This window comes from Eumetopias jubatus, unplaced genomic scaffold (genome assembly GCF_037043125.1).
Source record: "Eumetopias jubatus isolate StellerSeaLion01/CBP00866 unplaced genomic scaffold, mEumJub1_p1.0 scaffold_8, whole genome shotgun sequence".
NCBI lineage: Eukaryota > Metazoa > Chordata > Mammalia > Carnivora > Otariidae > Eumetopias > Eumetopias jubatus.
In genome coordinates, this window is record NW_028274814.1 from 89,706,406 (window position 1) to 89,732,078 (window position 25,673).

At 33.3% G+C, this 25,673-nt stretch overlaps 1 protein-coding gene across 5 annotated transcripts in view; it reads left to right on the top strand.

Moving 5' to 3' along the window:
• Positions 1 to 22,190, top strand: part of USP15 (ubiquitin specific peptidase 15) — a 114,441-nt gene extending 92,251 nt beyond the window's left edge. For 4 of the 5 annotated variants that reach the window (XM_028110804.2, XM_028110805.2, XM_028110807.2 and 1 more), the window contains 14 exons: positions 2,596 to 2,769; positions 4,486 to 4,644; positions 4,724 to 4,948; positions 7,491 to 7,574; positions 7,666 to 7,760; positions 7,854 to 8,045; positions 8,950 to 9,065; positions 9,244 to 9,516; positions 10,112 to 10,182; positions 10,524 to 10,639; positions 11,690 to 11,839; positions 13,777 to 13,880; positions 17,421 to 17,509; positions 20,564 to 22,190. In XM_028110804.2, coding sequence (XP_027966605.1) covers positions 2,596 to 2,769; positions 4,486 to 4,644; positions 4,724 to 4,948; positions 7,491 to 7,574; positions 7,666 to 7,760; positions 7,854 to 8,045; positions 8,950 to 9,065; positions 9,244 to 9,516; positions 10,112 to 10,182; positions 10,524 to 10,639; positions 11,690 to 11,839; positions 13,777 to 13,880; positions 17,421 to 17,509; positions 20,564 to 20,746 — 2,031 coding nt within the window. In that variant the 3' untranslated portion in view covers positions 20,747 to 22,190. Of the gene's footprint in view, positions 1 to 2,048; positions 2,333 to 2,595; positions 2,770 to 4,485; positions 4,645 to 4,723; positions 4,949 to 7,490; positions 7,575 to 7,665; positions 7,761 to 7,853; positions 8,046 to 8,949; positions 9,066 to 9,243; positions 9,517 to 10,111; positions 10,183 to 10,523; positions 10,640 to 11,689; positions 11,840 to 13,776; positions 13,881 to 17,420; positions 17,510 to 20,563 lie in introns of those variants that run through there. The other variant, XM_028110809.2, reaches the window with a different exon arrangement.
• Positions 22,191 to 25,673: the final 3,483 nt, after the last annotated feature.

Genomic DNA, 25,673 nt, shown 5'->3' on the forward strand with positions numbered 1-25,673 from the left:
TGCTAAACATTTGAAGGATAAGAGTAAAAAACTAAGAGGGTAAAAACATTTGTTAATATAGGCAAAAACATGTTTTATTAATCATGCGTACATGCTGAGTGCTGGAGATATATATATAATTGATATTATGGTTCCTGCTCTCATGAAAGTCTCAGTCCATTTAGCAAGACAAACTAAAAATTAAAGTTACAGTGGTATTATAAAATAAGTGCTGTAATAAAAGTGAGCATTATGCAATATGGAAACATACAGGAGGAAACACTATAAGGAAATCTAGGAATCCTGAATCTTGATGGTTTAGTAGAAGTTAGTAGGACAAAGAAGGTATATCTCACATAGATGGAGTGATACTGAAAATTTAGAGTGAGAGATTGCATGGAGGTCAAGGAACCACAAGTAATTAAATGAGGCTAGGATGGAGTCAAATAAAGGTATGAGCAAAACATAGGCTACCTAGGTAGCAAAAGACAGATTCTTTCAAAAATTTGAGATTTTAATCTGAAATTGCTATTAAAGGATTTATAGCAAGGAAGTGACATCATAATTAGATAAAAATTTTACAGAGATCACTCTGGATGCTACTGGAAAAGGATTTTCAGTTATATTTGGAAGCTCTTTGTAAGATAAGGATACATGTAAAAAATTAAGTGAAAACTTTCAAAAATTATTTGTGTTTGTCCTACTTAATTCTTAGTTTGGTAAAACCATAAATTAGGTTCTTTGTATAGTGCTGTTACAGACAGTAGTGGAATATCATATTCTTAGTATAACCCTGAACTGATCAAATACAGGGATTTGAAAAAAAAATACAAGGATTTGAAAACTAATTGTTGGAAATGCTGTCAGACTGCCTCCTCTTTGCCTCATTGACTATATAGTGTTGATCCTATTTGTACTAAATCAGATGATACTGCTAAGTAATGGCATTTAATGTAGCTATGGTGGGTTGCCTGACCCTACCTCTAGTCCTGCATTTATAACTAAAAGAACATATAATGCAGAAGGAAAAGAGAATGAATCTCAAAAGGTGTGTAAGATTATGAAAGTTGAGGTATAAAAGGAGTTCAGAAGTAGGAAAGTATCCTTTCCCAAATTGCCTCCTACACTGTAACCTCTGTCTTCTTGTTGCTCATGTAAAATTTGTTACTGCTGAAAATGGCTTGAAAATTACGCTAAGGTCTATATAGTCTACCCCAAACACTTTTAACTGTTTTTATATTGCTTTCATTGCCTAAGAATTATATAATAACAAATTCCATATTATAAATAGTTCTCCCTTTTTGCCTAATGATTGGGGCCAGATTACCAATTTGAGCTGTATTATTTTTATTCCATTGAAAATACCAAAATAGATATTATAGTTACTTGAGTAAACATAACATATTTGAAACCACAGAATAGAACTTTATAATTTATTTTGAAAAATCTAATATGCCTAATTTTGAAATTTTAGCCAAACAGTACATGGTATATAGACATAGTTTATGGTACCCAAGTTACTGGCATGAACCCACGAGGCTGAACTTTTCATACCTACCAAGACTTTAATCCCAGACTATTAATCCAAATGAGTGGTAAGCAAGCTTTGAAAAACCTTGATTTTCATTCATATAAATCCAAGCTCTCATAAGAATGATTTTTGAATCCTTTACATGCAAACAACTACCTTCACTTAAGTACTTTGCCAGTTGACTCCCAAGACAAATGTCTTCCTGCAGCAAAAGAAAGTGACCTATATGACCATATGTCTGTCAGTCAGTACATATTCTATTTGATGATTGTAGACATCTAATTGATAAAGTAATATTGGGTTTATTATTAAGTCAAATTGTATGGTATTATCAACTTAAAATTATTCATCTTGAGATAAAATATTGTGGAAAAACTATACTTCTGCCATCTATTTTATTTTAAATCCTAAATTATTTAATTCTAAATGGAAAAAGAGATGGAGAATGAACTTATTCATAGTTTTAATCTTGCCATAAAGGAAAACTGGATTGTTATGGTATTGAAAAACTTGATGATTTAAGAACACACTTACCAGAGTTCACATAACAAAAGTTGGTTTCCTCAGGCTCAGCTAAACTGTACTGTCCCTTCTAAAAATGGTTGACCAAATGGAAAACGTAAAGGCTGCCCTTTCATGATAAGGAATTGACAATGGAAGCAGTAAATACCTCTTTAAAGTTAATTTCTTGCTTGCACTCTATCTCAGTTTTTACCTACTCAGGCTAATTTGCAGGTGCCTGGGATGAGTAGACAATCCATAATTTCTACCAATCAAGTAAAAGAAGGAAAGAAAACTCTGAGCTTCTCTCCCAGTTAACAGGTAGTTTGCTGTGGTTAAAATTAATGCAGATTTTACAGCAACAAATATTAGCATTTTCATTTATTATAAGTAATTTGAAATTTGGGAAATGAATAGTTGAGTGTATCATTTGAGTGTTTATTTGACCAGTTACTTATTTACTAGTTCAAGAGGCCATCATTTAAATTTTTCTCTGTATATTATGGCAAGTCAGTTTGTTTCTCCATTTTAACATGTTTAATGTGTGGTTACTTTTACTTGAAAATGTGTTTTATTCTTTGCAGTGTTTGAGCAACACACCTCCACTTACTGAATATTTCCTCAATGATAAGTATCAAGAAGAACTGAATTTTGACAATCCCTTAGGAATGAGAGGTGAAATAGCTAAATCTTACGCTGAATTGATCAAACAAATGTGGTCTGGAAAATTTAGCTATGTCACACCAAGAGCCTTTAAGGTTAGTACAGTAAGTACATTTTCAATAAGGGCTATATCATCCCCAAGAGGACAAAAGTAGGTTCTTTGGGGAAGGAGTGAAAAAAAATCATAGCTGTTAAATTGATTTGTGGTCCTCCATAGGGACCCAACACAAATAGATACACAGTGTGTCTGTGCTGTTAAATTTCTTGGGTGGGGGATGGGACAGATAATTACTTTAAAATGTCCAAAAAGGTTCTGGGGGATGGGGAGGGAAATAATGAAATATTGGAAAACACTGTTATGGTACAAATGACAAGAGATAGCAGAGCATATGCAGGTTGCTTTAGAATACAGTACATATCTGAGAAACCTACATAAATTTTTATTACAAATGTAAAGGCTGGGGCGCCTGGGTGGCTCAGTCATTAAGCGTCTGCCTTCATCTCAGGTCGTAATCCCAGGGTCCTGGGATCGAGCCCCGCATTGGGCTCCCTGCTCAGCGGGAAGCCTGCTTCTCCCTCTCCCACTCCCCCTGCTTGTGTTCCCTCTCTCGCTGTCTCTCTGTCAAATAAATAAATAAAATCTTAAAAAAAAAAAATGTAAAGGCTAAATTTGGGCATGTCATTGAAGTCTGAGAAACTCAGTTTATTTTGAGAGTCATTGTAAGTTTGAAAAGTTATTGAAATGAAACTAGTCTGCAAAACCAGCACTACATATTAAATATTTTCAATATAATCCTTAAGCCTTTAAGTTTATTTTTATTCTTATTTATTATTGTGAATAAACTTAAGTTTATTCTTATTCTTATATGGTTACCTCTTAGAACCAATAAAACCTCAAGTAATTTAGTTTGTCATTCAAATAAGAATTGAGCTGAAATTTAGTTTTATATAGTTAAAAAAGTTTTCCTATTTTTTTAAAAGATTTTTATTTATTTGACACTGAGAGAGCAGGGGGATAAAGTTTTCCTATTTATTACAGGTGAGTTCTGTTTTAAAGAGAATAAGCAGTTTTCAGCTATTTTTTAACACAGACAACTTAAATGATACTCATATGGGACATCTAGGCAACATTTTATTAACTATATACTAGTTCTTAAAAAATAAACAAATCAAAACACTACTGCATTTATCTTCTTTAACTTTCTAAGCTTTGGACAAGCTAATTTAGACAAACTATTTCTCAACCCTTACCCATGATTCCAATTAGTTTTATTTTACTAGATACTATTTTAAAATTATATGTAAACAGGCTCTTGATATCTTTTTCTTTCACATTTCTTTTCAGTTTTATAAAAAAAAATAGTACTGCAAAGACTAGGAAGATTATATATGAACACAAACATTCTTGTTATCTCTGAGATTTATCTTCTTTTTACACACAGAAACTAAATGAGAGCTTTGTAATTTTTTCTAGTGACCCAAAAAATATAATTGAATTTTATATTTCCAAATCCTTTGTACAAAACTTTACCATATTTTCTCCTTTTTCTTTCCTCAGGTCTTTTCTATATTACAGATCAGTTATTTAAAAAATGTTTTTGGATATGTGATTATCTATTTGTATTTATGTATATGTAATTACCATATCTGCAAATGACTGCAAAAGTGCCACAAGTTGATTTGGGGGTTACAAATAAATGTTAGCAGTTGGTGAATTCACAAAATATGAAATCCGTGAATAATGAGAATCAATTTTTTTCTAAATCAGTCTTGTCCCTATAACTGATTTTATAGTTTTGCTTTTCTTACAGACACAAGTAGGACGTTTTGCACCTCAGTTCTCTGGATACCAGCAGCAGGACTGTCAAGAGCTATTAGCTTTCCTGTTAGATGGATTACATGAGGATTTGAATAGAATTAGGAAAAAACCATATATACAATTAAAAGATGCGGATGGAAGGCCAGATAAGGTAAATTTAATGATATTATTGTCACCACTGTTATAATAGTGTGATATCTCTGTGTAATATGTGTCTGTTTTTCTTACAGATAGTTGCTGAAGAAGCCTGGGAAAACCATTTAAAAAGAAATGATTCTATCATAGTAGATATATTTCACGGCCTTTTCAAATCAACTTTAGTTTGTCCTGAATGTGCTAAGATTTCTGTAACATTTGATCCTTTTTGTTACTTGACACTTCCATTGCCCATGAAAAAAGAACGCACCTTGGAAGTATATTTAGTTAGAATGGATCCACTTACCAAACCTATGCAGGTAAGTCATGATTATTTTCTTTGCATTTGTTTCTTTTATAAAAAGTTAGTATTGAGACCTTGTGTCTCAAGCACAATTCAGTAGTAAGTTTATTTGTGTAGGAGATTTTATAAGCTAAATACTTTGGAAATTAGTACAACTTTTTAGAGTCTTGAAAAGATGAGGGATGTGTAAAGTATCATTATTTGTAAAAACAAAATTCTCAAAGGCTTTTTCTTAAGAAAGAAAAATGAGAGGTTCAATTTTACAATGTTAGGATAAATATCTGCTTAACAAAGATTAATAACATTATTTTTCCTGTTTTCCAACTTGAACTTTTAATGTTATTTTTTTTCTAGTGGCTGTTGGAAGGAAAACTAATACCATACATTTTGATTCATGATTTGATAATGGTATACTTAAATACCTATAACTTTTAGGCATCTTAAGAACTTGGAAGAGAAATAGAAATTTAGTTCAGCTATAAATACTTGCTTCACTAATGTTCTAAGCAAAGCATTATATTTTCTCCCTTCATTTGTCAATTAATCCTTTCCTGACACTTGAACCACCCTAACAAAAGTAGTTCTTTCTCTTCGACCTTCAGTTCAATTCTATTATAGCACTTATTAAATTTTATTATGACCTTTGGTTTACTTACCTTCTCTCCACTAGACCATGAGTTCTTTGAGGATAGGGACTTTGTAAATCTTTGTATTTCCAACCCCCATGACTTGTACTACTACTAATGCAGAAATATTAAAAAATTATATTCATTGATATATGTGTTGGGCACCTCAGGAGAGTATAAAGCTGTTTGGCAAACAGAGCAGACATGGCTCCTGCTTTAGAGCACTGTTTACTGAAGATCTTTAGCTTAGAGTTCCAGCCAGATAGTGCAGTTTCTTAGAGCATAGTAGTTATATTAGTCTGCTCAGGCCTGGCATAACAAAATGCCATAAACTGAGTGGCTTTAAACAACAGAAATTTATTTTCTCACAGTTCTGGAGGCTGGAAGTCTAAGATCAAGAGCATCAGAATGATTGGTATCTAGTGCAGACTCCTGGCTTACAAACAACCTTGTCCTCACTGTGTTTAGAGACAGCAGAGTGAGAGAGAGCATCTGTATGCACATAAGCTCTCTGGCATCTCCTTATAAGCGGCACCTGGGTGGCTTAGTCAGTTAAGCCATTAATCATCTGCCTTCTGCTCAGGTCATGATCCCATGGTCATGGGATCGAGTCCCGCATTGGGCTCCTTGCTCAACAAGGAGCCTGCTTTTCCCTCCGTCTGCCGCTCCCCTTGCTTGTGCTCTCTCTCTCTCTGACAAATAAATAAAATCTTAAAGAAAAGGTCAAGGGTAATATTCTAAAGGAATTTGACAGTCTTGGTAACTGGTTAAATAAAGAGATGAGGACAAAAGCCAGGGGTGAATGGGAAGTGAGGAAGTTAAAATAGTGTGGACATTACTTTTAACAAGGTTATTTATAAAGCAGAGGAGAAAGGGAGATAGAGGAAAAGCAATGAAAGACTGGTTTCTTTTTTTTTTTTTTTTTGAGAGGCTTGTAAATTATTCCTTTGCTTATGTAAGAATCAGGACAAAATGGAATAAAGGATGATCGCTGGTTCCCAAGGAAATAGAACAGGATAGGATTCAGAGCAGAGATGCTAGGGTTAGCCTTAGATGGGAAGGGTGACAACTGATTCTCTTCCCATGTGTAGAAAGAGCTGGAGAAAAGGATCTTTTAGAAGTTTGTTAGAGGACACAAAGTTGGAGATTTCCTATCCAGTAGCCTCTCCCCCCCATCCCCCCACCCTTCCACCCCCCCGTGTATTTTGCGGATAGTGAAGGGAGAGGTGGTGAGATAGGAAACCTAAGGAATGGTGAAGATTTTATATAGTTATTGAGAGAGAAATGAAGGAAGAAGCAAATAAGGGATGCACAGAATTTCTGGCTAGTTTTGAACAATTGGTTAAGACTTGGGCACTGTGAATTTGTAGCAAACCAGTCTCTAAAGTTGGTCAGTTTTCTCCAGCGTATCTGAACAGCTCTAAGTATAGCAAGAATAAAATTGAATAACAAAATAGTTAAAGGTTTTGCAGTGCAGTAGTTGAAGTGATGAATCATGTGGGATCTGGAGGGAAGGGCATGAAGACGGTAGGAAGTTGGTAAACCACGAGAAAATTGAAAATTAAAAGGACTAGAGCTCTAAATGTAAGCCAAGAATGGGAAAAAATGAGATTCCAGGAAAAGTAATTAGTGGTTAGTCAGTAGCCTGATAAGAGTTTTAAGATATCAGAGGTGGAGCAAGTTTATGACAAGATGCAAGAAGTGAACTACAGTTGAATGTAAATGTAGGTCTTTGAATCAAAGAGCCAAGGAACAATTAGGCTGAGATAAATTATCCATATAGACATTGTCAGCCAGGATGATAGTAGGATTGGAGAAGGACACTGTAAACCAAATACCAAGTGAATGTGAGGAAGCAACCAAGAGTTCAGTTTCATCTACTGAGTGTTTTTTCCAAAGTAATAAATGCATTACAATTTTTTTGTTTTTTAGTACAAAGTGGTTGTTCCCAAAATTGGAAACATACTTGATCTTTGTACAGCATTGTCTGCTTTGTCAGGAGTACCTGCAGATAAGGTAAGGTGTTTCTGGGTTTGAAGTATGTAAGTTGGGAGTTTAGTTTTTCAGTGATGTAAAACCAGCTTAATAGAAATTTATTTCCTTTTAGATGATAGTTACTGACATATACAATCATAGATTTCACAGAATATTCGCTATGGATGAAAACCTTAGTAGTATTATGGAACGGGATGATATTTATGTGTAAGTATAAAATTCATTGTGCAAAATATTGGGAAAAATTTCAGAAGAAATAACAAAAGTTTTCAGAGTTTATGGTCAGTTTTGTCCTTATAGGTTTGAAATTAACATCAATAGGACAGAAGATACAGAGCATGTGATTATTCCTGTTTGCCTAAGAGAAAAATTTAGACACTCAAGTTATACCCACCATACTGGTTCTTCACTTTTTGGTCAGCCTTTTCTTATGGCTGTACCACGAAATAATACTGAAGATAAACTCTATAATCTCCTGCTTTTGAGAATGTGGTAAGTGTCAGACAATTCTACATTAACAAAAGGAATGATAGAATAGTTAATAAAAATAAATGTGCAGTATACTATCAGAATATGATAAGCGTGTACTATCTCAACTTTGTTTAAACAGATAGCAATTTACAAAATCAAATTATAGTTTGAGTTTCTTGATCATGTTAAACACATTACTGAGGTAACTGCAAACCCAGAACGTATGAATTCTTTTAGCTATTTTAAACCAGAAGTTTACAACTGGAAGAAAATAGGAATTTGTCACGTATGCACTCTGAAATTACAAGAAATTTCAGGTGCTTCATTTATTTATACACCTTGCTAGCAAGTTCAAGAACTCCTCCTATAATGGTTTTATTTAAAAGGATAAACTTTCATGGTTGATAGTATTTTAAGCCAACCCCTTTTTTGTCATCCTAAAACCTTGATTTGAATTATAATATAATCAAAACTGCCATTTGATCCCTTTTATTTTATGCTTTGTAACTGACATATTTAGTATTCTTTCTTACATACGCATTTTAATAATTATAGTCCCATAGCCTATACATAAAGATCACATTATATAGTTATAAGTGATCTTAGTAATAATACATATATCATCTAAATGAGAATATTTATATAATAACTTTAAGTCAAATTATTTGCCACTAACTTTTAACATAGAAAGATGTTAAAACCCTAGAAGTAACAAATCACCTTCTTTCTTTTTATAAAGACAACTAAAACAGAAATGATTAGTCACTTGCATTTATGGTACTATTTCGAGTTTAATTTATCCTTCAACTAAATGACCACTATTACTCCATTAAAAAGTTTTGTTTTACTGAAAGAATGGAAAACTTTTTTTTTAAGTTTTTACCTTCATAGAACTAAATTTGTTTGATTTCTGATTTCATTTAAGCCGATATGTCAAAATATCTACTGAAACTGAAGAAACTGAAGGATCCCTACACTGCTGTAAGGACCAAAATATTAATGGGAATGGCCCAAATGGCATACATGAAGAAGGCTCACCAAGTAAGACTTTCCTCTTAAATTACAAAACCTTTCACTTGGATTATTGCCTCAGAAAAAAAGAAGATGGGGATTAAGGAACTAAAAAATCTCTTCAAGCCTGGGAAAAATAATGTTAAGATTAATAACTTTTAAATGTAGCATTGGGTTTATTTAAAAGACTTCTAATATCTAAAATTAGGTGAAATGGAAACAGATGAGCCAGATGATGAATCCAGCCAGGATCAAGAACTTCCCTCTGAGAATGAAAACAGTCAGTCTGAAGATTCAGTTGGAGGAGATAATGATTCTGAAAATGGATTATGTACTGAGGAAACTTGTAAAGGTCAACTCACGGGACACAAAAAAAGATTGTTTACATTCCAGTTCAACAATTTAGGCAATACTGATATCAACTACATCAAAGATGATACCAGGCATATAAGATTTGACGAGAGGCAGCTTAGGCTAGATGGTAAGTGTGAAAACTGGCTTACACACTGAACTTGAGCAAAGCATGTTATTATTTTAGGTGAAAACTGTGAAATCAGGGGCGCCTGGGTGGCTCGGTCGTTAAGTGTCTGCCTTTGGCTCAGGTCATGGTCCCAGGGTCCTGGGATCGAGCCCCGCATCGGGCTCTCTGCTCAGCCGGGAGCCTGCTTCTCCCTCTCCTGCTACCCCCTGGTTGTGTTCCCTCTGTTGCTGTCTCTCTCTTTCAAATAAATAAATAAATCTTTAAAACAAAACAAAAAACAAATTCAGCAGTCATGAAAAATAATATTCACTTACCTATATAAAATCTATATTTATATCTTAAATGAAAAGTCTTAATTTCTAAGTATATTAAAACACATCACTGCTTATTAAATGGAGGTTAGACTTATGCTTAGGTTTTGTATCTTTTTTTTAACTCCTTAAATTTTTAATGGCTTGGAAACAGCAATTTACCCTGATTACCTAGTACAAGTGGAAAAGATTGTTTATTCTAGTATTATATCTTAACATTAAAATGTACTCATTTTAATGAAGGCATATTAAGTTTTAAGGAAAAAATATGTTTTCCATCTTAGAAAGATCTTTTCTTGCTTTGGATTGGGATCCTGATTTGAAAAAAAGATATTTTGATGAAAATGCCGCTGAGGTAAGTCATCACTCATTCCATATCTTTCCATGTTGATCACAATTTATTACACTCTTTTGCTTCTCTACCAAATATGTTTATTTTGCTAGTAGAAAAATGGTTATGTACTAGAAAAGCCTTGTTGGTTTACAAACATGCTTCCTGTTAACAGTTTTAATCATCCATGTAGGTATGTATATAGAAGTTTTTTAGAAGTGTGGTGTAAATCTCAGCTGAAATAAGCTTTATAATTCTTTTGAGAAAGTTTAGGAGTTTTTCATTACTTATTTATAGTAAGATGGTATCACTAAAATGAGTTTTGTTTCATTTGTTCTCTTAACTCAAGAAATACTTCTCTTTAGGATTTTGAAAAACATGAAAGTGTGGAATATAAACCTCCTAAAAAACCCTTTGTGAAATTAAAAGATTGCATTGAGCTTTTTACAACAAAAGAAAAGCTAGGTGCTGAAGATCCCTGGTAAGAGACAAAGTTAAAAAATTACTTCTAATTATTTTTTAAGGATTTAATACTGAGGTATGTGATACATCAAGTTTAAAAAGCAGTAACTAAATTCCTTTTGGTATTTTAAATAATAAGCATTTCTTTAAATGATAAGAGTCTGTTAAAAGTGATTCAAGGGGCGCCTGGGTGGTCAGTTGGTTAAGCATCTGCCTTTGGCCCAGCTCACAATCCCAGGGTCCTGGGATTGAGCCCTGCATCAGGCTCCCTGCTCAGCCAGGAGCCTGCTTCTTCCTCTCCTCCCTGCTTGTGCTCTCATCTCTGTTGCTATCTCTGTCTCTCTCTCTCTCTCTCAAAGAAAGAAATAAAGTCTTTAAAAAGAAAAGTGATTCAGGGCGCCTGGGTGGCTCAGTCATTGAGCGTCTGCCTTCGGCTCAGGTCATGATCCCAAGGTCCTGGGATCGGGTTGCGCATCGAGCTCCCTGCTCGGCGGGAGGCCTGCTTCTCCCTCTCCCACTCCCCCTGCTTGTGTTCCTGCTCTCACTATCTCTCTGTCAAATAAATAAATTAAAAATCTTTAAAAAAAAAAGTGATTCAAATGTTTAAAAGTATTATTATAATGTTAAGCTTTAATCTCATTACTGTATTTTCTATAGTAGCCATTTTACTATGGATAATTTTAGTTACTTTTCCCAAGAATTTTTTGCTGTGCAGCTGTTTTGATAGAAACATTTTTAGGAAAATCATGTTTTGTGGTGTTATTAATTCCATTAGAGCCCAGAAGTTTTGAGATTTTCTAATACTTATATCTCAGCGTAGTTTTGTGTTCTTTTATCTTACTAAAATGTAAATAATCTAGCCTTCATCATTTCTTTGAATACCTGTTTACATACTAATTTATAATATTCTAAATCAGTTTGATTTACTGAAGAGAGATATTTATATATATGTCTGGTATATGTTAGGCACAATTACTTGCCCACTTAATAAATGTAAAACTTCACAAGCATTTTTTTTATCTATTTTCATTACCTCTAGCAAGCTTTAAATATTTCTCTTTATTTTTAGGTATTGTCCAAATTGTAAAGAACATCAGCAAGCCACAAAGAAACTGGATTTATGGTCCCTGCCTCCAGTACTTGTGGTACATCTCAAGCGATTTTCTTACAGTCGATACATGAGAGACAAACTGGATACTTTAGTTGATTTTCCCATAAAGTAAGTTTTGATTATGCTTTATAAACATTGGGCAACTGTAGGTTCTTACAAACATCAGGTAGCATTGGATCCAGCTTCAGTTTTTGAGTGTATTTGGGAGTAGTTCTAAAAAATTGTAAGGATCAGTAAGAATTTTTATTCCTTTTTAGATATTTTTCAGAGAGCAATGAGAAAATATACCTTTTTAAATAACAGAGTAAAAGTAATTCTGTATTACATTATTATATGGGTTCATTGGCACGGTTTATAAATCTAGATATTCTGTGGGATCATAGTGATTTTATTTTTCCTAGGAATTATTTCATCATTAATCATCAGTTATTCCTGAGTATACTTTTTAAAAAAGACTGAACTTATATGAAACAGAATAATGTAATTGCTTAAAAGAATGACACAGTGATCAGTCATCCCTGTTGTGTCATACTTCAGTTTATTGCATTGTTCAGAGTACTACGTCATTTTTGTAAAAAGTCTGGAGACAGCATCTTTGTAGTCTTTTTTTTTTTTTTTTTTTTTTTTTAAAGCTTTCACTAAATTTGGGAGCCTGAGTGGCTCAGATTGTTAAGCGTCTGCCTTCAGCTCAGGTCATGATCCCGGGACCCTGGGATCGAGTCCCGCATCGGGCTCCCTGCTCCTTGGGGAGCCTGCTTCTCCCTCTGCCCCTCTCTCTCTCTTTCTCTCTGTGTCTCATGAATAAATAAATAAAATCTTTAAAAGAAACAAAAAATTTTCACTAAATTTGAGAATTCGTAAGGACAGAATTGAAATTGTGTATTCTTGTTCACATGGTCCAGGAAGGACTTCATCACACAAAATTTTGCATCACACAATAACTTGGTACTCTCCCATTTTGCTAAAAGAACACTGATAGTATTCTTTTATATTTTATATTTGTGTATGAGGTGTTTGATACATTTAATAAGTAACAGCTGCCATAGGCAGGTGTGTGATTAGAAGGAAATGGATGTAATATTGAAAATACTCTTTGGATTGCTTATTTCTGATTGGTGTTTATAAAGTTAAAATTAAAAACATTTTGCAGTTTCTTACCAGAAAAAAATGGTAATTTTCTCCTTAACAAAATTATGAGCCATCAAAGTTTTCTCAAGAATATAGCATTAAAAAAAAAAGAGGAAGAATATAACATTTTGACAGTTTAAGTACAAGAAGAACCAGAAGTGATGATAAGCTGGAATCTTTAAGAGATATATTTGAGATTTAGAATCATTTTGCTCTTTAATGATGCAAGTCCAAAAAAAACAAATAATGATAAGCTATAAAATGGTCATATTCCAGTTTCATGCATGACAGATTACAAACAGTTGATTGCATTTCAAAGAATGTTGCCCACTTGGGGTATATATATTGTCAGAACCAGGAAAATGTAGAATAAATGTTGGGGTTTAGATATATATATATTATTATAAGATTTCTGTGAAAGTTGTTTTTCACCATCATTTATTCTTCCTTAAATACGTAATTACTAAAAATGACTTCAAAAATATGAAAAATTAAAAGGGTCCCAATGGCAAATGGTGATGACTCTTTTACTATATACTGAGAGTTAAATGTATTAGCATAAAAACATTAATCTGGATAAACAGCAGTCAGTAGACAATTTTAAAATTTCCAACCCCTAAGAAAAATTTTGCCAAAATATTTAAATCTCAGAGGTATGTGTGTATGTTTGTGTGCATGTCCGCGTGTGTGCGTGTGTGTATATATATGTATCACATATACATATGTGTTTTACAGTTATTTGTATATATATGTTTTATATATATATATATGTTTTACAGTTATTTGACTCTTAGTGGTTTCTTCAGTGAGAGAGATATTTTTTATATAAATGAGAGTCAAGCAACATTGACAGAAGATAGTAGAATTCATGACATTTAGGGAAAAGGTAAAACTAACTTGATCTCTTTGTTAAACAGTGACCTGGATATGTCGGAATTCCTAATTAATCCAAATGCAGGTCCTTGTCGCTATAATTTGATTGCTGTTTCCAACCACTATGGAGGGATGGGAGGAGGACACTGTAAGTTGTCATTTACCATTTTGCTAAAATCATGATGTTTGATAACTGCAGACTTTTTCCTTAAGATAATTATTACTTAAAGGGAAAAGGTAGGGTGCTGGCTGGCTCGGTTGGTAACATGTGACTCTTGATCTTGCGGTTGTGAGTTTGAGCCCCACATTGGGTGTGGAGCCTACTAAAAAAGAAAAAGGGAAAATGTGCAATGTGTTTTACATATAGTAATTATCAATAAATGTTGATTAGTGAATGAATTAGCTTTTGAACCTTTTTTTTTTTAACATCAGGAATAGAGAATTGAGTTGATCATACTTCTCAGTTTAATGCATGGGACATCACTCATCAGGACTCCTGTCCTTTTCCGTTCTCCTTCCCCCTTTCCCTTCCTAAAGCACTTGATGTATGTGTTGTTATAAATCATGCATCATTATTAATTTTTACATGATAGGTATACTGTGTTATAGATCTTACATTTTTCTCATAATGCATAAGACTTATCCATGTTACTTTGTGTCCACTTGGTTCATTGCTTCTAACCACTCAGGACTTACATCTACCATATTTTATCTCTACTCACTTTATGGTGGACATCCAAATTGCCTTTAACTTTCTACCACCATAAGACTGATAAACATCATTGTTTATGGTCCCCTCTCTGAGAATTTCTTTTTTTTTTTTTTTTTTATTTGAGGGAGAGAATGAGAGAGAGAGAGAGAGAGAGAGAGCCCATGAGAGAGGGGAGGGTCAGAGGGAGAAGCAGACTCCCCACTGAGCAGGGAGCCCGATGTGGGACTCGATCCCGGGACTCCAGGATCATGACCTGAGCCGAAGGCAGTCGCCCAACCAACTGAGCCACCCAGGCGCCCTCTGAGAATTTCTTTGAGCAACATACCCAGAAGTGAGATTGCTGGATTATAGAGTTAAGTACTGCCAGATGGCTCTTCAGGACAGTTAACACCAGTCTACACTCTCCAACCAACCGTTTGATTTTTCTTTTGAACTGTCTTTGCATTCCTGGGATAAACCCAGCCTACCTTTTAAGGTTTTTTTTTTTAATGTATAATTTTGTATATTAAAAAAATTATTTTTTAGTTCCCAGTTAAATTTGGTTAACTCATTTTAGTTAGGGTTAAAATTTCATTCGTAAGTGAAATGATCTTCTAATTTTTTATGTTGTTCTTTCTTTGGAATCAAGATTACAGTCTACTCTAATAATAAACAGGCTGGGATACTTTATTCTTTTTCTGTATCCTAAAGCAGGTAGTATAGTATAGGGATTAACTATTCATGAAAGGCTAGTAGAATTCACTTGTAAAATTATCTGGGCTTCACACCCAATAAGTTTTTCTATTTATCTCATGCTTATTGAAATCTATTCAGTTTTCTTTTTCCCAAGATGTATGCATTATGGCATTTTCTATTTTTCTAAAAATGTATCTGTGTTTTCCACTTTAACAATAGTTACATTTAATACTGTTATGCTATATCTTTGTCTGTTTTTTGTTCTTCTGTTTTCTTTTTAGTCTTTTCCCAGAGGTCTGTCTTACTAATCTGTTCAAAGAATTAGCTTCCACTTTATTAAATTTTTCTTTTTGTTATTACATCTGTATTCTCTCTCATTGATTTCTTCTCTTCCCTTTGTTATGTTTTTCTTTTTTGTTACTTTGAGTTTGCTCTGTTGCTCTATTTAACTTTTGATTTGAATGCTTTATTAGCTTTTGCTTTACATTTTTACATTTCTTTCTGTTGAAGGCTATAATTAAAGCTATAAATTTCCCTCTAAATACTGCTTTATCTTTGTTACATAAACTTTTTAATGTAGTATTTTCATCTACTTTTAATTCTGTATGTGTTTTTAATTTCCTTTTATGATTTTCTCATTAGTCCAGGGCACTTAATCATATACTTTTCCAAACGTATGGTTTTTTTTAAAGCTCTCCTTTGGGGCACCTGGGTGGCTCAGTCATTAAGCGTCTGCCTGTGGTCAGGTCATGATCCCAGGGTCCTGGGATCAGGCCCCACATCAGGCTCCCTACTCAGCGGGAAGCCTGCTTCTCCCTCTCCCACTCACCCTGCTTGTGTTCCCTCTCTCACTGTGTCTTTCTCTGTCAAGTAAATAAATAAAATCTTTTAAAAAACTTTAAAAAATAAAGCTCTCCTTTTGTCTTAATTTTAATTTTATTACAAAACAGTTGGAGATATTGCCTATATTATATTAATCCTTAGTTTATTAAAGTGTCCATGTACAGTCAGTTTCTTAAATGTTTACGTGCTTGAAAAACAGACATATTCCCCATCCAGACATAGAATTCTATTTTTCTCTTACATTTGAAGCTTATCAGTTATATTCAGATATTTGCTATCTCTAGTTATTTTTATATTTTGTTATATTTCTGGGAATTCTGAGGATTCTTATTAAAGTATTAAATTATCTGTTTCTACTAACAGTTTTATTGGTTGTTTTGCATTATTGCATTTATGTTTAAAATGGTAGCTCTTCTTTCTCTATTATTCCTTTCACCAGTATTTGATATATTTTTTCTTTTGGTATCACTTGGTTCGCAAACTCTGGGTGCCTTTTTGTTAGATTTGTCTCTTATAAACTGTTTTATTGCTAGATCTTGTCCTTTTATTCAATGTTTAATTGTGGGTACAGTGGTCTTCAGTTCAACTGACAAACTTAAAACCCACAATAGGCTCCACCCAGAAGAGCAATAATTTTGTTTTGTGAAAGGTAGAACATTTAGAAGCTATGACAAGAGATAATTATTTTGCAGACATTTTGCAACTTCGTTTCCTCAGTTACTGGATAGTTCAGAGGAAGCATGGAATGTGTAAAGGGGGCATTTTTAACTTTTAAAGATAAAGCAAATCTTTAAAAATTGTACAGATAAATTACTTTTTATTTTTCTCTTGCTCAATACTTTTGTTAAAGACTGGAAAAAAAATTGGTGTAAAAACTACTACAAATTAATGGGATAGTATTATTGAAAAAAATATTTGTTGTACAAAATTTAAATTATTAAAATGTCAGACTCCAGAGTCAGAGACAGACCTGGATTTAAATGCTAACTCAGCCACTTAACAGCTTTACTGTTACATATTAAACTTCTCTTTATGCCTCACTTTCCCCATTTCTAAAGTTAGAGGCATAATAATACCTTGTCTATGAGATAGTACATGTAAAGTACATAGCACTATACCTGGTCCACAATAACCACTACATAAATATTAATTCCCATTTATTGTCATTAGTATTATTCTGTGAACTGAAAAATAATAAATCTGTTCTGTTTGTCCTTGGGAAGAAGAAGTCAGATTTCAACATATCTGAAAAGTATCTTAGGCATTTAGATTGTAGGAAATACATTAAAACCTTTAATCAATGGAATCAGTTGAATGTGTAATAGATAGGCCTTACGTAGATGATTGTCATGTAATTTTAATATGTATTCCTTATATAGATGATTGTAAAGTTTTACGGGTTCCCCCCAGGAAACCATAAACATTTCAGTCATAGAAGTGATTATATTTTTTCATTAGATACTGCTTTTGCAAAAAATAAAGATGATGGAAAATGGTACTACTTTGATGACAGTAGTGTCTCAACTGCATCTGAAGACCAGATTGTGGTAAGTGTGTCTTTATTTCCTGAAAATCACAGGATCCACTTTTTTAAAAGCGCCCATGGAACACTACAGTCTATATTTTAGCAATTTCTAATAGTTAAGAGAGACTTTCCCTGATTTAAAGAAATGTAAAGTTGTCCTCTAAGTGGAAATTAGTCTCCAAACTTGCCCACTAACAGAAGCATAAATTGCATCATGAAAATTTTTCTGGTAGTTTTCAACATGAAAAATGGACTTTTCTAATGAAAATAATAAAATTTTCCTTTGGAAGATAGGTTCAGACATTTTGGGACATTGACTACTTAAAATTAGAGTACTAAAATAGAAAAAAAAAAATCTTTAAGGGCCTTCCTTACCATACCTGTGATTTTTTTAAAGTAAAGTCTTATCCTTTATGACATTTGAACATTTAAACTCAAAATTACATGATTAGATTAAACAAATTAGAGGATTTTTTAAAAAAAAAATTAACCTTGAGTATCTGTTACTTTGATATTTTCTGAATAGTAAAAAAATGAGGAAGTATCTATTCATATTTGCATCAGTTTATCAGCCACAGCTGGAGCCAAAATATTGGCATTTGTTTTGCTTCCCAGCAGAGCATATTTTTATTATCAAATATTGATTGGTGAGAGGATGACAAGTTTATTCTAAGAAAAAAGCTAAGACTTGGCTTAATAAGGGTTTATTTTTCTATTAAAGTTTGCCTTTCTAAAATTTTACTGTTTGATCACAATAGTACAAAGAGTGAGAAATGTAGTATTTGCTCCTGTGGGCATGGAGCTCATATTTCCCATTTAAATTTTATATTCTTTGAGGACAGAGACTAGCTTTTTCTTTAGTTTGTAATGCCTTAAGAGTCTTCAACTTATATTGTTCAGTTTAATAAATTAATAAACTTCTGAGCCCAGTTATTGGCATTGTTTTAATCCATCATTGGGTGAACAGATATGAAATAATTTTGAGTTGTTTCTCCACAGATATTTTATATATTTATCTACAGTGTATATGTATTATGTACTGTTCCTTATCTCCCTGTAGCTATAACACAAAACAAAGAGACTTGAATGCTAATATTTTTAAATTATGTATGTGCCTAAGTTAATTACATTTCCAGTTTATAGTTAGACTTCTAATTTCAAGTCTCAACCATCACTTTTCAATTCTGTTCTTCTCTCCAAATCTCCCAACCAAAACATCCTGAAATTGCCTACAGTGATGATACTTGATTTAGTCAACAAGTATTTGAGTACCTTCTTTATATAGGACTCAATTCTAAACAAGATTAAAAGACAGCTATCTCTGACTTCAAGAGTGCTTAACGTCCAGAGATGACAGAGAAGTAAATTAACAGTTATATCATAAGTACTATTAGACATCTTGACTACATGGAAACAGGACAGCCATCTCTCCACTGATTTAGGGTTTAAGGAGATAGGACCAGTGAGGGAAGTTTGCATGAGAAAGTGGTGTTTGACCTGAGTCTGCAACTTTACAAATGGAAGTAATTAAACAAAAGAAGTAAAGGTGTTCTAAGCAGAGAAAACAGTACCTACAAAAGCAAGGAGGCATGACAGAACATGATATTTAGAAAAAGAGCAAATAATTTGGTATTACTGAAAGGACGTAATTGTTAAGAATATGGGGCAGAAATTAGGCTGAAGGTAAACTTGGCAATCAGATCAACATTCTTCACGGTTTAGAGCTTTTCTTAAAGACTATGAGAAGCATCGGTGATTATTAAGCAATAGAACATTATTAAATTTGGAAGGCACTGAGAAAAGAAGCAGAAAGAAGGTTGTCGTCATTTCTGCAATACAAGCTTCTAAATTTAAAGTTGTGGTAGTAGTGTATAGACAAGGGGGGAATGGATTTATAAGATATTTCCTGGATAGAATTAATAGAACTTGATCAAGATTGGATATAAATGAAGACGTAGAAATGCAAAGAGGGAGAAGTTGAAGATGACTTACTTCAGCATTTACCACAATAGGAAATATAGGAAGAAAATTTGCTGTTGAAATTTGAGCTACCTATATGATAGCTCTCGGGAAGTTTCCACTGGGGAGTGGGACTAACAGGAGTGAGAACTAGCTTAAGTTATAAATTTGCATTGTTATTCTTAGGTAGCAGTTGAAGCCATAGGTTTAAATGAGTCACCTAGTGAGAAAATACAGATTGAGAAAGAGTGGTGGGCAGAGGACAGAACGTGATTTTTTTTTTTTTTTTTAAGGTTAGGATTTAATGAGCCCACAGAAAAGTCAGAAGCAACCATGGAGATAGAAAATCTAAGGAAAAGTAGTGTCACAAAAGGCAAAAATTATTTGATGCAGGAAAGAGGACTAAAGCAGTAAATGCTACAGAGAGATTGACTAAAAGAACTTTAAAAAGCACCCATTTAATTTGTCTGTAGCAGGTTATTGCTCCTAGTGAAAGGCATTTCATTAGAATGATTGGAGCAACAGATCATACTGAATTGAGGAGTGTGCATGAGAGTGAAAAATGAATATTCGACAACTGCCAGCCTGGCAGCTAGAGGAAGGCGGTAGAACGAGGAGGGATTTAGGATGGGAAAAGACTTGAGTATTTATTAGGCCAAGAAGTCCAGTAGATAAGAACTTACTAAAGATACATGGTGTTGATGAATGGAGCAATATCCTTAAGACAGTAGGAAAAGCTGGACTCTAAAGCAAACTTAGAGTGAAGCGATTAGTATTAGAAACAAGCTTACCTTTTCCTTAGAGATGGGAGGGAAGAAGGCATAGAATTGTTTCATGTTAGAGTAACTAGGTTAATCTGTGATATAGTTGCATTTACTTATCTGTTCAACGTAATAGAGAATAAAAATGTTAATTCTAGTGACTATTCTTCCTTTATATATAGAAGTCATCTTATATTTAAACCAATTTTAGTAACTTCCATTTGACCGTTTGTGGTTTTTCTATTTGATTTATGCCCTATCACCAAAATCGATTGCACAGCTGAAAAGTTCATAGTATACTTAATGTGATCTTTGAGAATCATGACCATTTTAACATGCTTTGTTTATTTCAACAGTCCAAAGCGGCATATGTACTCTTCTACCAGAGACAGGACACTTTCAGTGGAACTGGCTTTTTTCCTCTTGACCGAGAAACTAAAGGTGCTTCAGCTGCCGCAGGCATCCCATTAGAAAGTGATGAAGATAGCAATGATAATGACAATGATATAGAAAATGAAAACTGTATGCACACTAACTAATGAAAGTCCTAGAAGCCATAAAAGAGAGACTTTCCTGCTGGTGGTATCTATTGAAATGATGAAGTTACCCACCACATTAAACAAAAGTCTGAGATGGGGAGTTTCAGATAACCGAATGTAAATCCTTTATCAGATTTTAACTTGTGCAGTACTTGAAGTGAAACACAATGAAAACTTTAACAGAAATTGTCTCTTAATACATTTGCAGTCTTGTAATTACAAGCTAAATATATATAGGAAATCACAAATAAACCCCTTTTAAGTTTGCTGCTGTTTTGATGAATTATGTTTTCTTTAATTTTTTGGATGTGAGTTAATTGATGACAAATGTTAAATTTGTGGATGTTGGTCATTTATTTTGCTCTAATAATACTGCAAGAAAACTATGGCTGAACTTAGTTTTTGGATTATCTAGTTCATGTGCATTAGGCTGCCACATATATTACTATGATATTTAGCTGCGGTATCAATGTGGCATAAATACTGCAGGAGTATTCTTGGAAAACCAAATTTTCAAATCTATTCCTGGTAATCAACATGGGCCTATTAAAAAACCAAATCATGATACAAGAAACAATCTTGGAAAAGTTATTTTCTTTTGTAGTATCATTAAAAGTCCAGAATATTATGTTCATCTGCTGTGGAAACAGGTTCTAGATATCACACTCCATCTAAAATCATTTTTCAGTTGAATGTAAGTATTTTTTACTGCTATTGGGATCTGTTCCTTAGATATTCAGAAAATTTTTGACTTGCTTTAAAATGCGTATCTTTAATCTGGTGTTGGTCCAAAATTAAAATTTTTGCTGTCTGTTTTTCTCTACCCCATTTTTTGGTAATTTGGCAACTTTTAGCTCTTCCAATTATTGTAATATAAGGACAGACTTAATAGTATTCTGTATCCATAGTAATAATTACATCAAGCTTAAATGAGAAATTTTTTTCATATACTGGCCTTTAAATCATTAATGGACAATTGGCTTTAAAGGTAGGTCTGTTAACTTTCTTTGTGTGTTCCTGATGGAATTCACCATAGCCTTACAGCTTTTCTCAGAAGGTAACTTGTTATAAGAAAATTGGCATTTGCATGTTCTAGAGTCAGAACCTGTATAGTATATAAAGCATACAAACCTTGAATTTGATTTTAGTTCACCACATTCAAGGATCCAGGATGCCAAAAATATGTGTGAACATTTGAAACATTTTTCATTTGCTGCTTTTTCCCTTTAATCTAGTTGAAAGAATGTATTGTCGATTGGCATACAATACTGCCTTTAATAGAAAATCTAAATGCTGGGGCACATTTCACATATCGACTACCTGAGAAATTGCTTTGTGTCCCACTGTTATTAAAGCAAAAAGTATAATGTTCTTCACTTGAACTAATCAAATACAATAGATTATAAATTGTGTATTGTAAATAAAAGTTCACTCTGTGAGTGCACATTTTGGTAAATTATTTATTTATGTTAGCATTTAAAAGTAAAAAGAAAAAAATGCATTTGACCAGGATAAATGAGGTATGTTGATCATGGCTTTGCTTTATACCTTGATATTAAAGCTGGTTTTTCATCCTGGTATTTTAAAAGCTGCTTTGGGTTTTTTTTTTTTTTTTTCCTTTCTTTTCTTTATTTTTCTTTTCTTTTCTTTCTTTTCTTCTTCTTCTTTTTTTTTTTTAATGTAAACTAACCTCCTGCATGACAGAGGTTAAAATTTTGTCTGCACTTGAGTTCACTTGAGTTTACATTTGAAATGTGCATGTTTATTTATACAGATTTCAATAAAGCTATTTAAGGCCTTATTTAGTCTTTTATTTCTTACTCTGAATCTTTTGATAAACCCCCCCTGTTTTATGGGTAGGTGACTATATGGTAGACTTTTTAGTTATTGTATAATTAAAGATGGGAAAGCATGTCAAAGTAAAGCAAATCCTCTTAAGGATGTGTTTCAAAGTTGATTTTTTAATTTAAATATTCACTAAACGTTTGTGCACCTACTAATCACTCCTCTGTAGTCTTGAGATAGAGCTGTAAACAAGCATTCTTCCACTCACAGCTTGCTTTCTGCTGTCTACCTACTAATAAACTTTCCATTTTTCTGAGGTTTAAAGAATAACCAAAATTAACTTCTTCCAGCCCTGGATTGTAGTCTCCACCGCAGTTGTCCATAGAGACCCATTTCTTTTTAATGCCTGCAATTAACTTTTATTCCCACTAAACAAAGTGTTTTAAAATAGAAAATGATGTTAATAATGCTGTCAGCTGCAAAAAAAACACCTAAAAATAGTGCAAAAGGCTAATCCATACTTAGATATTCATGTAATAAGGGTGGTAGGAATGTAGCCAGTCTAGAATTCTACTGTAATTCTACTACTAAGCTTTTCTACTTAGTAGTCATGTGACTTTGAATTTAATCTCCCCCAGTATGTTTCTTCACCCGTAAAATTAAAACAGTAATAGCACTATTGAGCACTTAAAATGGACCAGGTAGTGTATTAAACTGCTATATGTAGTATCTCATTTAATCCCATAGTAGCTATGAGGTAGAGAGACATTCATCATCACTGATTTTCATTTGGAGAAACCAAGGTACAAAGCAGTTACTGTTCCCAAGTTCACGTAATTACTATGTGGTGGAGCCAATATTCTATCCTCAGTTCTGTATACTACCTCCTACTTTGTTATAGTGTCTGCCTCACAGGATTGTTGAGATCTCAAGTGAGAAAATGTATTTTATGGAAAGGTGCTTTGTAAACTATGTGGTATGCCCATTACTGATTTTAAATTTAATACAGCATTTTTTTCCTTATTTATCTAACTCAAGTATGCCCTTCTTTACATTTCCCCAAATGCAGCCCTAATTTTCAGGACTTTTTTCTTCACCTATAATTTAGTTTTAATTAATCTCTGTGCAAAAGCTACAGCTTAATACTTTGTTTAAAGATCTTGCTTTCTCTTATAGTCTGTTCTTTCTAGCAGTCCTATATGTATCCTTGCTTTCCTGGCAACTCACTATAAAACCACACAAAGCATTGATTTGGGCATGAAGAAAATGAGTAACTATTGATTGATTCTGTGTAAGGACAGCACTTTCTCATCAACTAATCTCATTGAGGTAAGGACATTTTATAAGAAATAAGCCAAGAGACTATAAGAAAAGATGAGGTGAGTCTCTTTCATTGGCTTATCAAAGGGGCAGGGGGTGGGGCGTATGCAGGTTAGAACCTTCCACCCCAGAGGAATTGACACTATCACTGGTGCATGGTGAAAATAAAAAGCAGGTCAACTTTTAGTCAGTTTTTTGTTTATGTCCTTTTTTTTTTTAATTTATTTTAGAAAAAGTGGGGAGAAGGGCAGAGGGAGAGAGAATCCCAAAGCAGACTCCCCGCTGAGTGTGGAGCCCAAAAGGGGCTCCATCTCACAACCCTGAGATCATGACCTGAGCCAGATCAAGAGTCAGCTGCTCAACTGACTGACCCACCCAGGTGCCCCTCTGTTTATGTTCTTTATAGACAATGCATTTCATAACTACCTTCTTCCCACCCTCCCTTCTTTATGCTTCTCATCTTTGCTTGTGCAGTATAGATTAGCACATTCTCTTTAAGTTAGTTTTTAAGATACAAATGTAGAAAATTCTTGATTGGGGAAAGAACTAGAAATCCTGTAAAATCTCAGAAAATAATTTCATTTCTGGAGCCAAGAATAGTGGAAATCTTTCTTTGTATTTTTTACTCTACGATAAAATTTGTTTTTCTTTGAAATCACTTCTCTTGAAAATATGATTACATTGATAATTCCCAAATAATTCTTTTAATGGCACTTAAAAATGCCAAAAGAGAGGGGGGGAAAGGAGAATAGAATATATGGATATCCTTGCTGACTTACATACGAAGTTGCAGAGCTATACTATATTGTTTTGTTATCCGATTTTTGCAATGAGAAATATATGTAATTTTCTTATAAGCATTTTAGATTGTGGAACATTTCAGTTAGATATGTATGTTTTTCAATATGTTTAATTCATATTTACTATATATTAAGCAAAAAAATTCCAAACAGCTCAGACAACAAAACTTTCATTTAAAAAAATAAACTCAAATTTTTATAAGCTATGTAAAGTAGGTTTTTAAATATCAGCTCAGAATTACGTTCAATTTTGAGCCATGTATCTATGTATGAAGTTAAAATGTACATGGTAAAATTCATACATTGATCAAGACTTATTTGCAGTAAGATGGGGTAAAGAATTTTTCAATGGGTAACATAAAACAGGCAGTACAAAAATTATTTTTGGCAAATATATGCATTGAGAAACATACTTACCCCACATCATACCATAATATAATTATATTCCAACTGCCTTTTGAGAGCCTGGAAATTGCCAGGGGAATGAAAGGAAAAGACTCTAGGTTATTAAGGGAATCTAGAAAGTAGATAAACCATTTACGAAAATCAAGAGTTAACATAATATTTTGGATTAGAATCTCAGAGGACAGGGAGAAAATCAAATAGATTTTGATGTCATTTTTTTTTCTAGAAATGTCTGTTGAATGTGATCGTACAAAGCAGCTAAAAATATAGCTACCTCTTTGGTAATTGTTCTTTTAAGTGGAAATCCTGTAAAAAAGTATTTTCAGTATCTCCCAGTATGCACAAAATCAAATATTTTAAATGTTTAAACTTTTGGTAATTGTGTACTACTGTATAAAATCATGGTTGATGATGGTGCTCATTTTGCTCAAAATTTCCTCCTATCAGGAACTTGTAGCTTGTTCTATATAGTTTGGTGAAACAAAAAATAGTTTCATTTTCTGTGACCTTCAAGTCCATTGCTAGCTGGAGTTAAATCTACATACATAAAAGGCTCAGTTGGTTAAGCAACTGCCTTCGGCTCAGGTCATGATCCTGGAGTCCCGGGATCGAGTCCC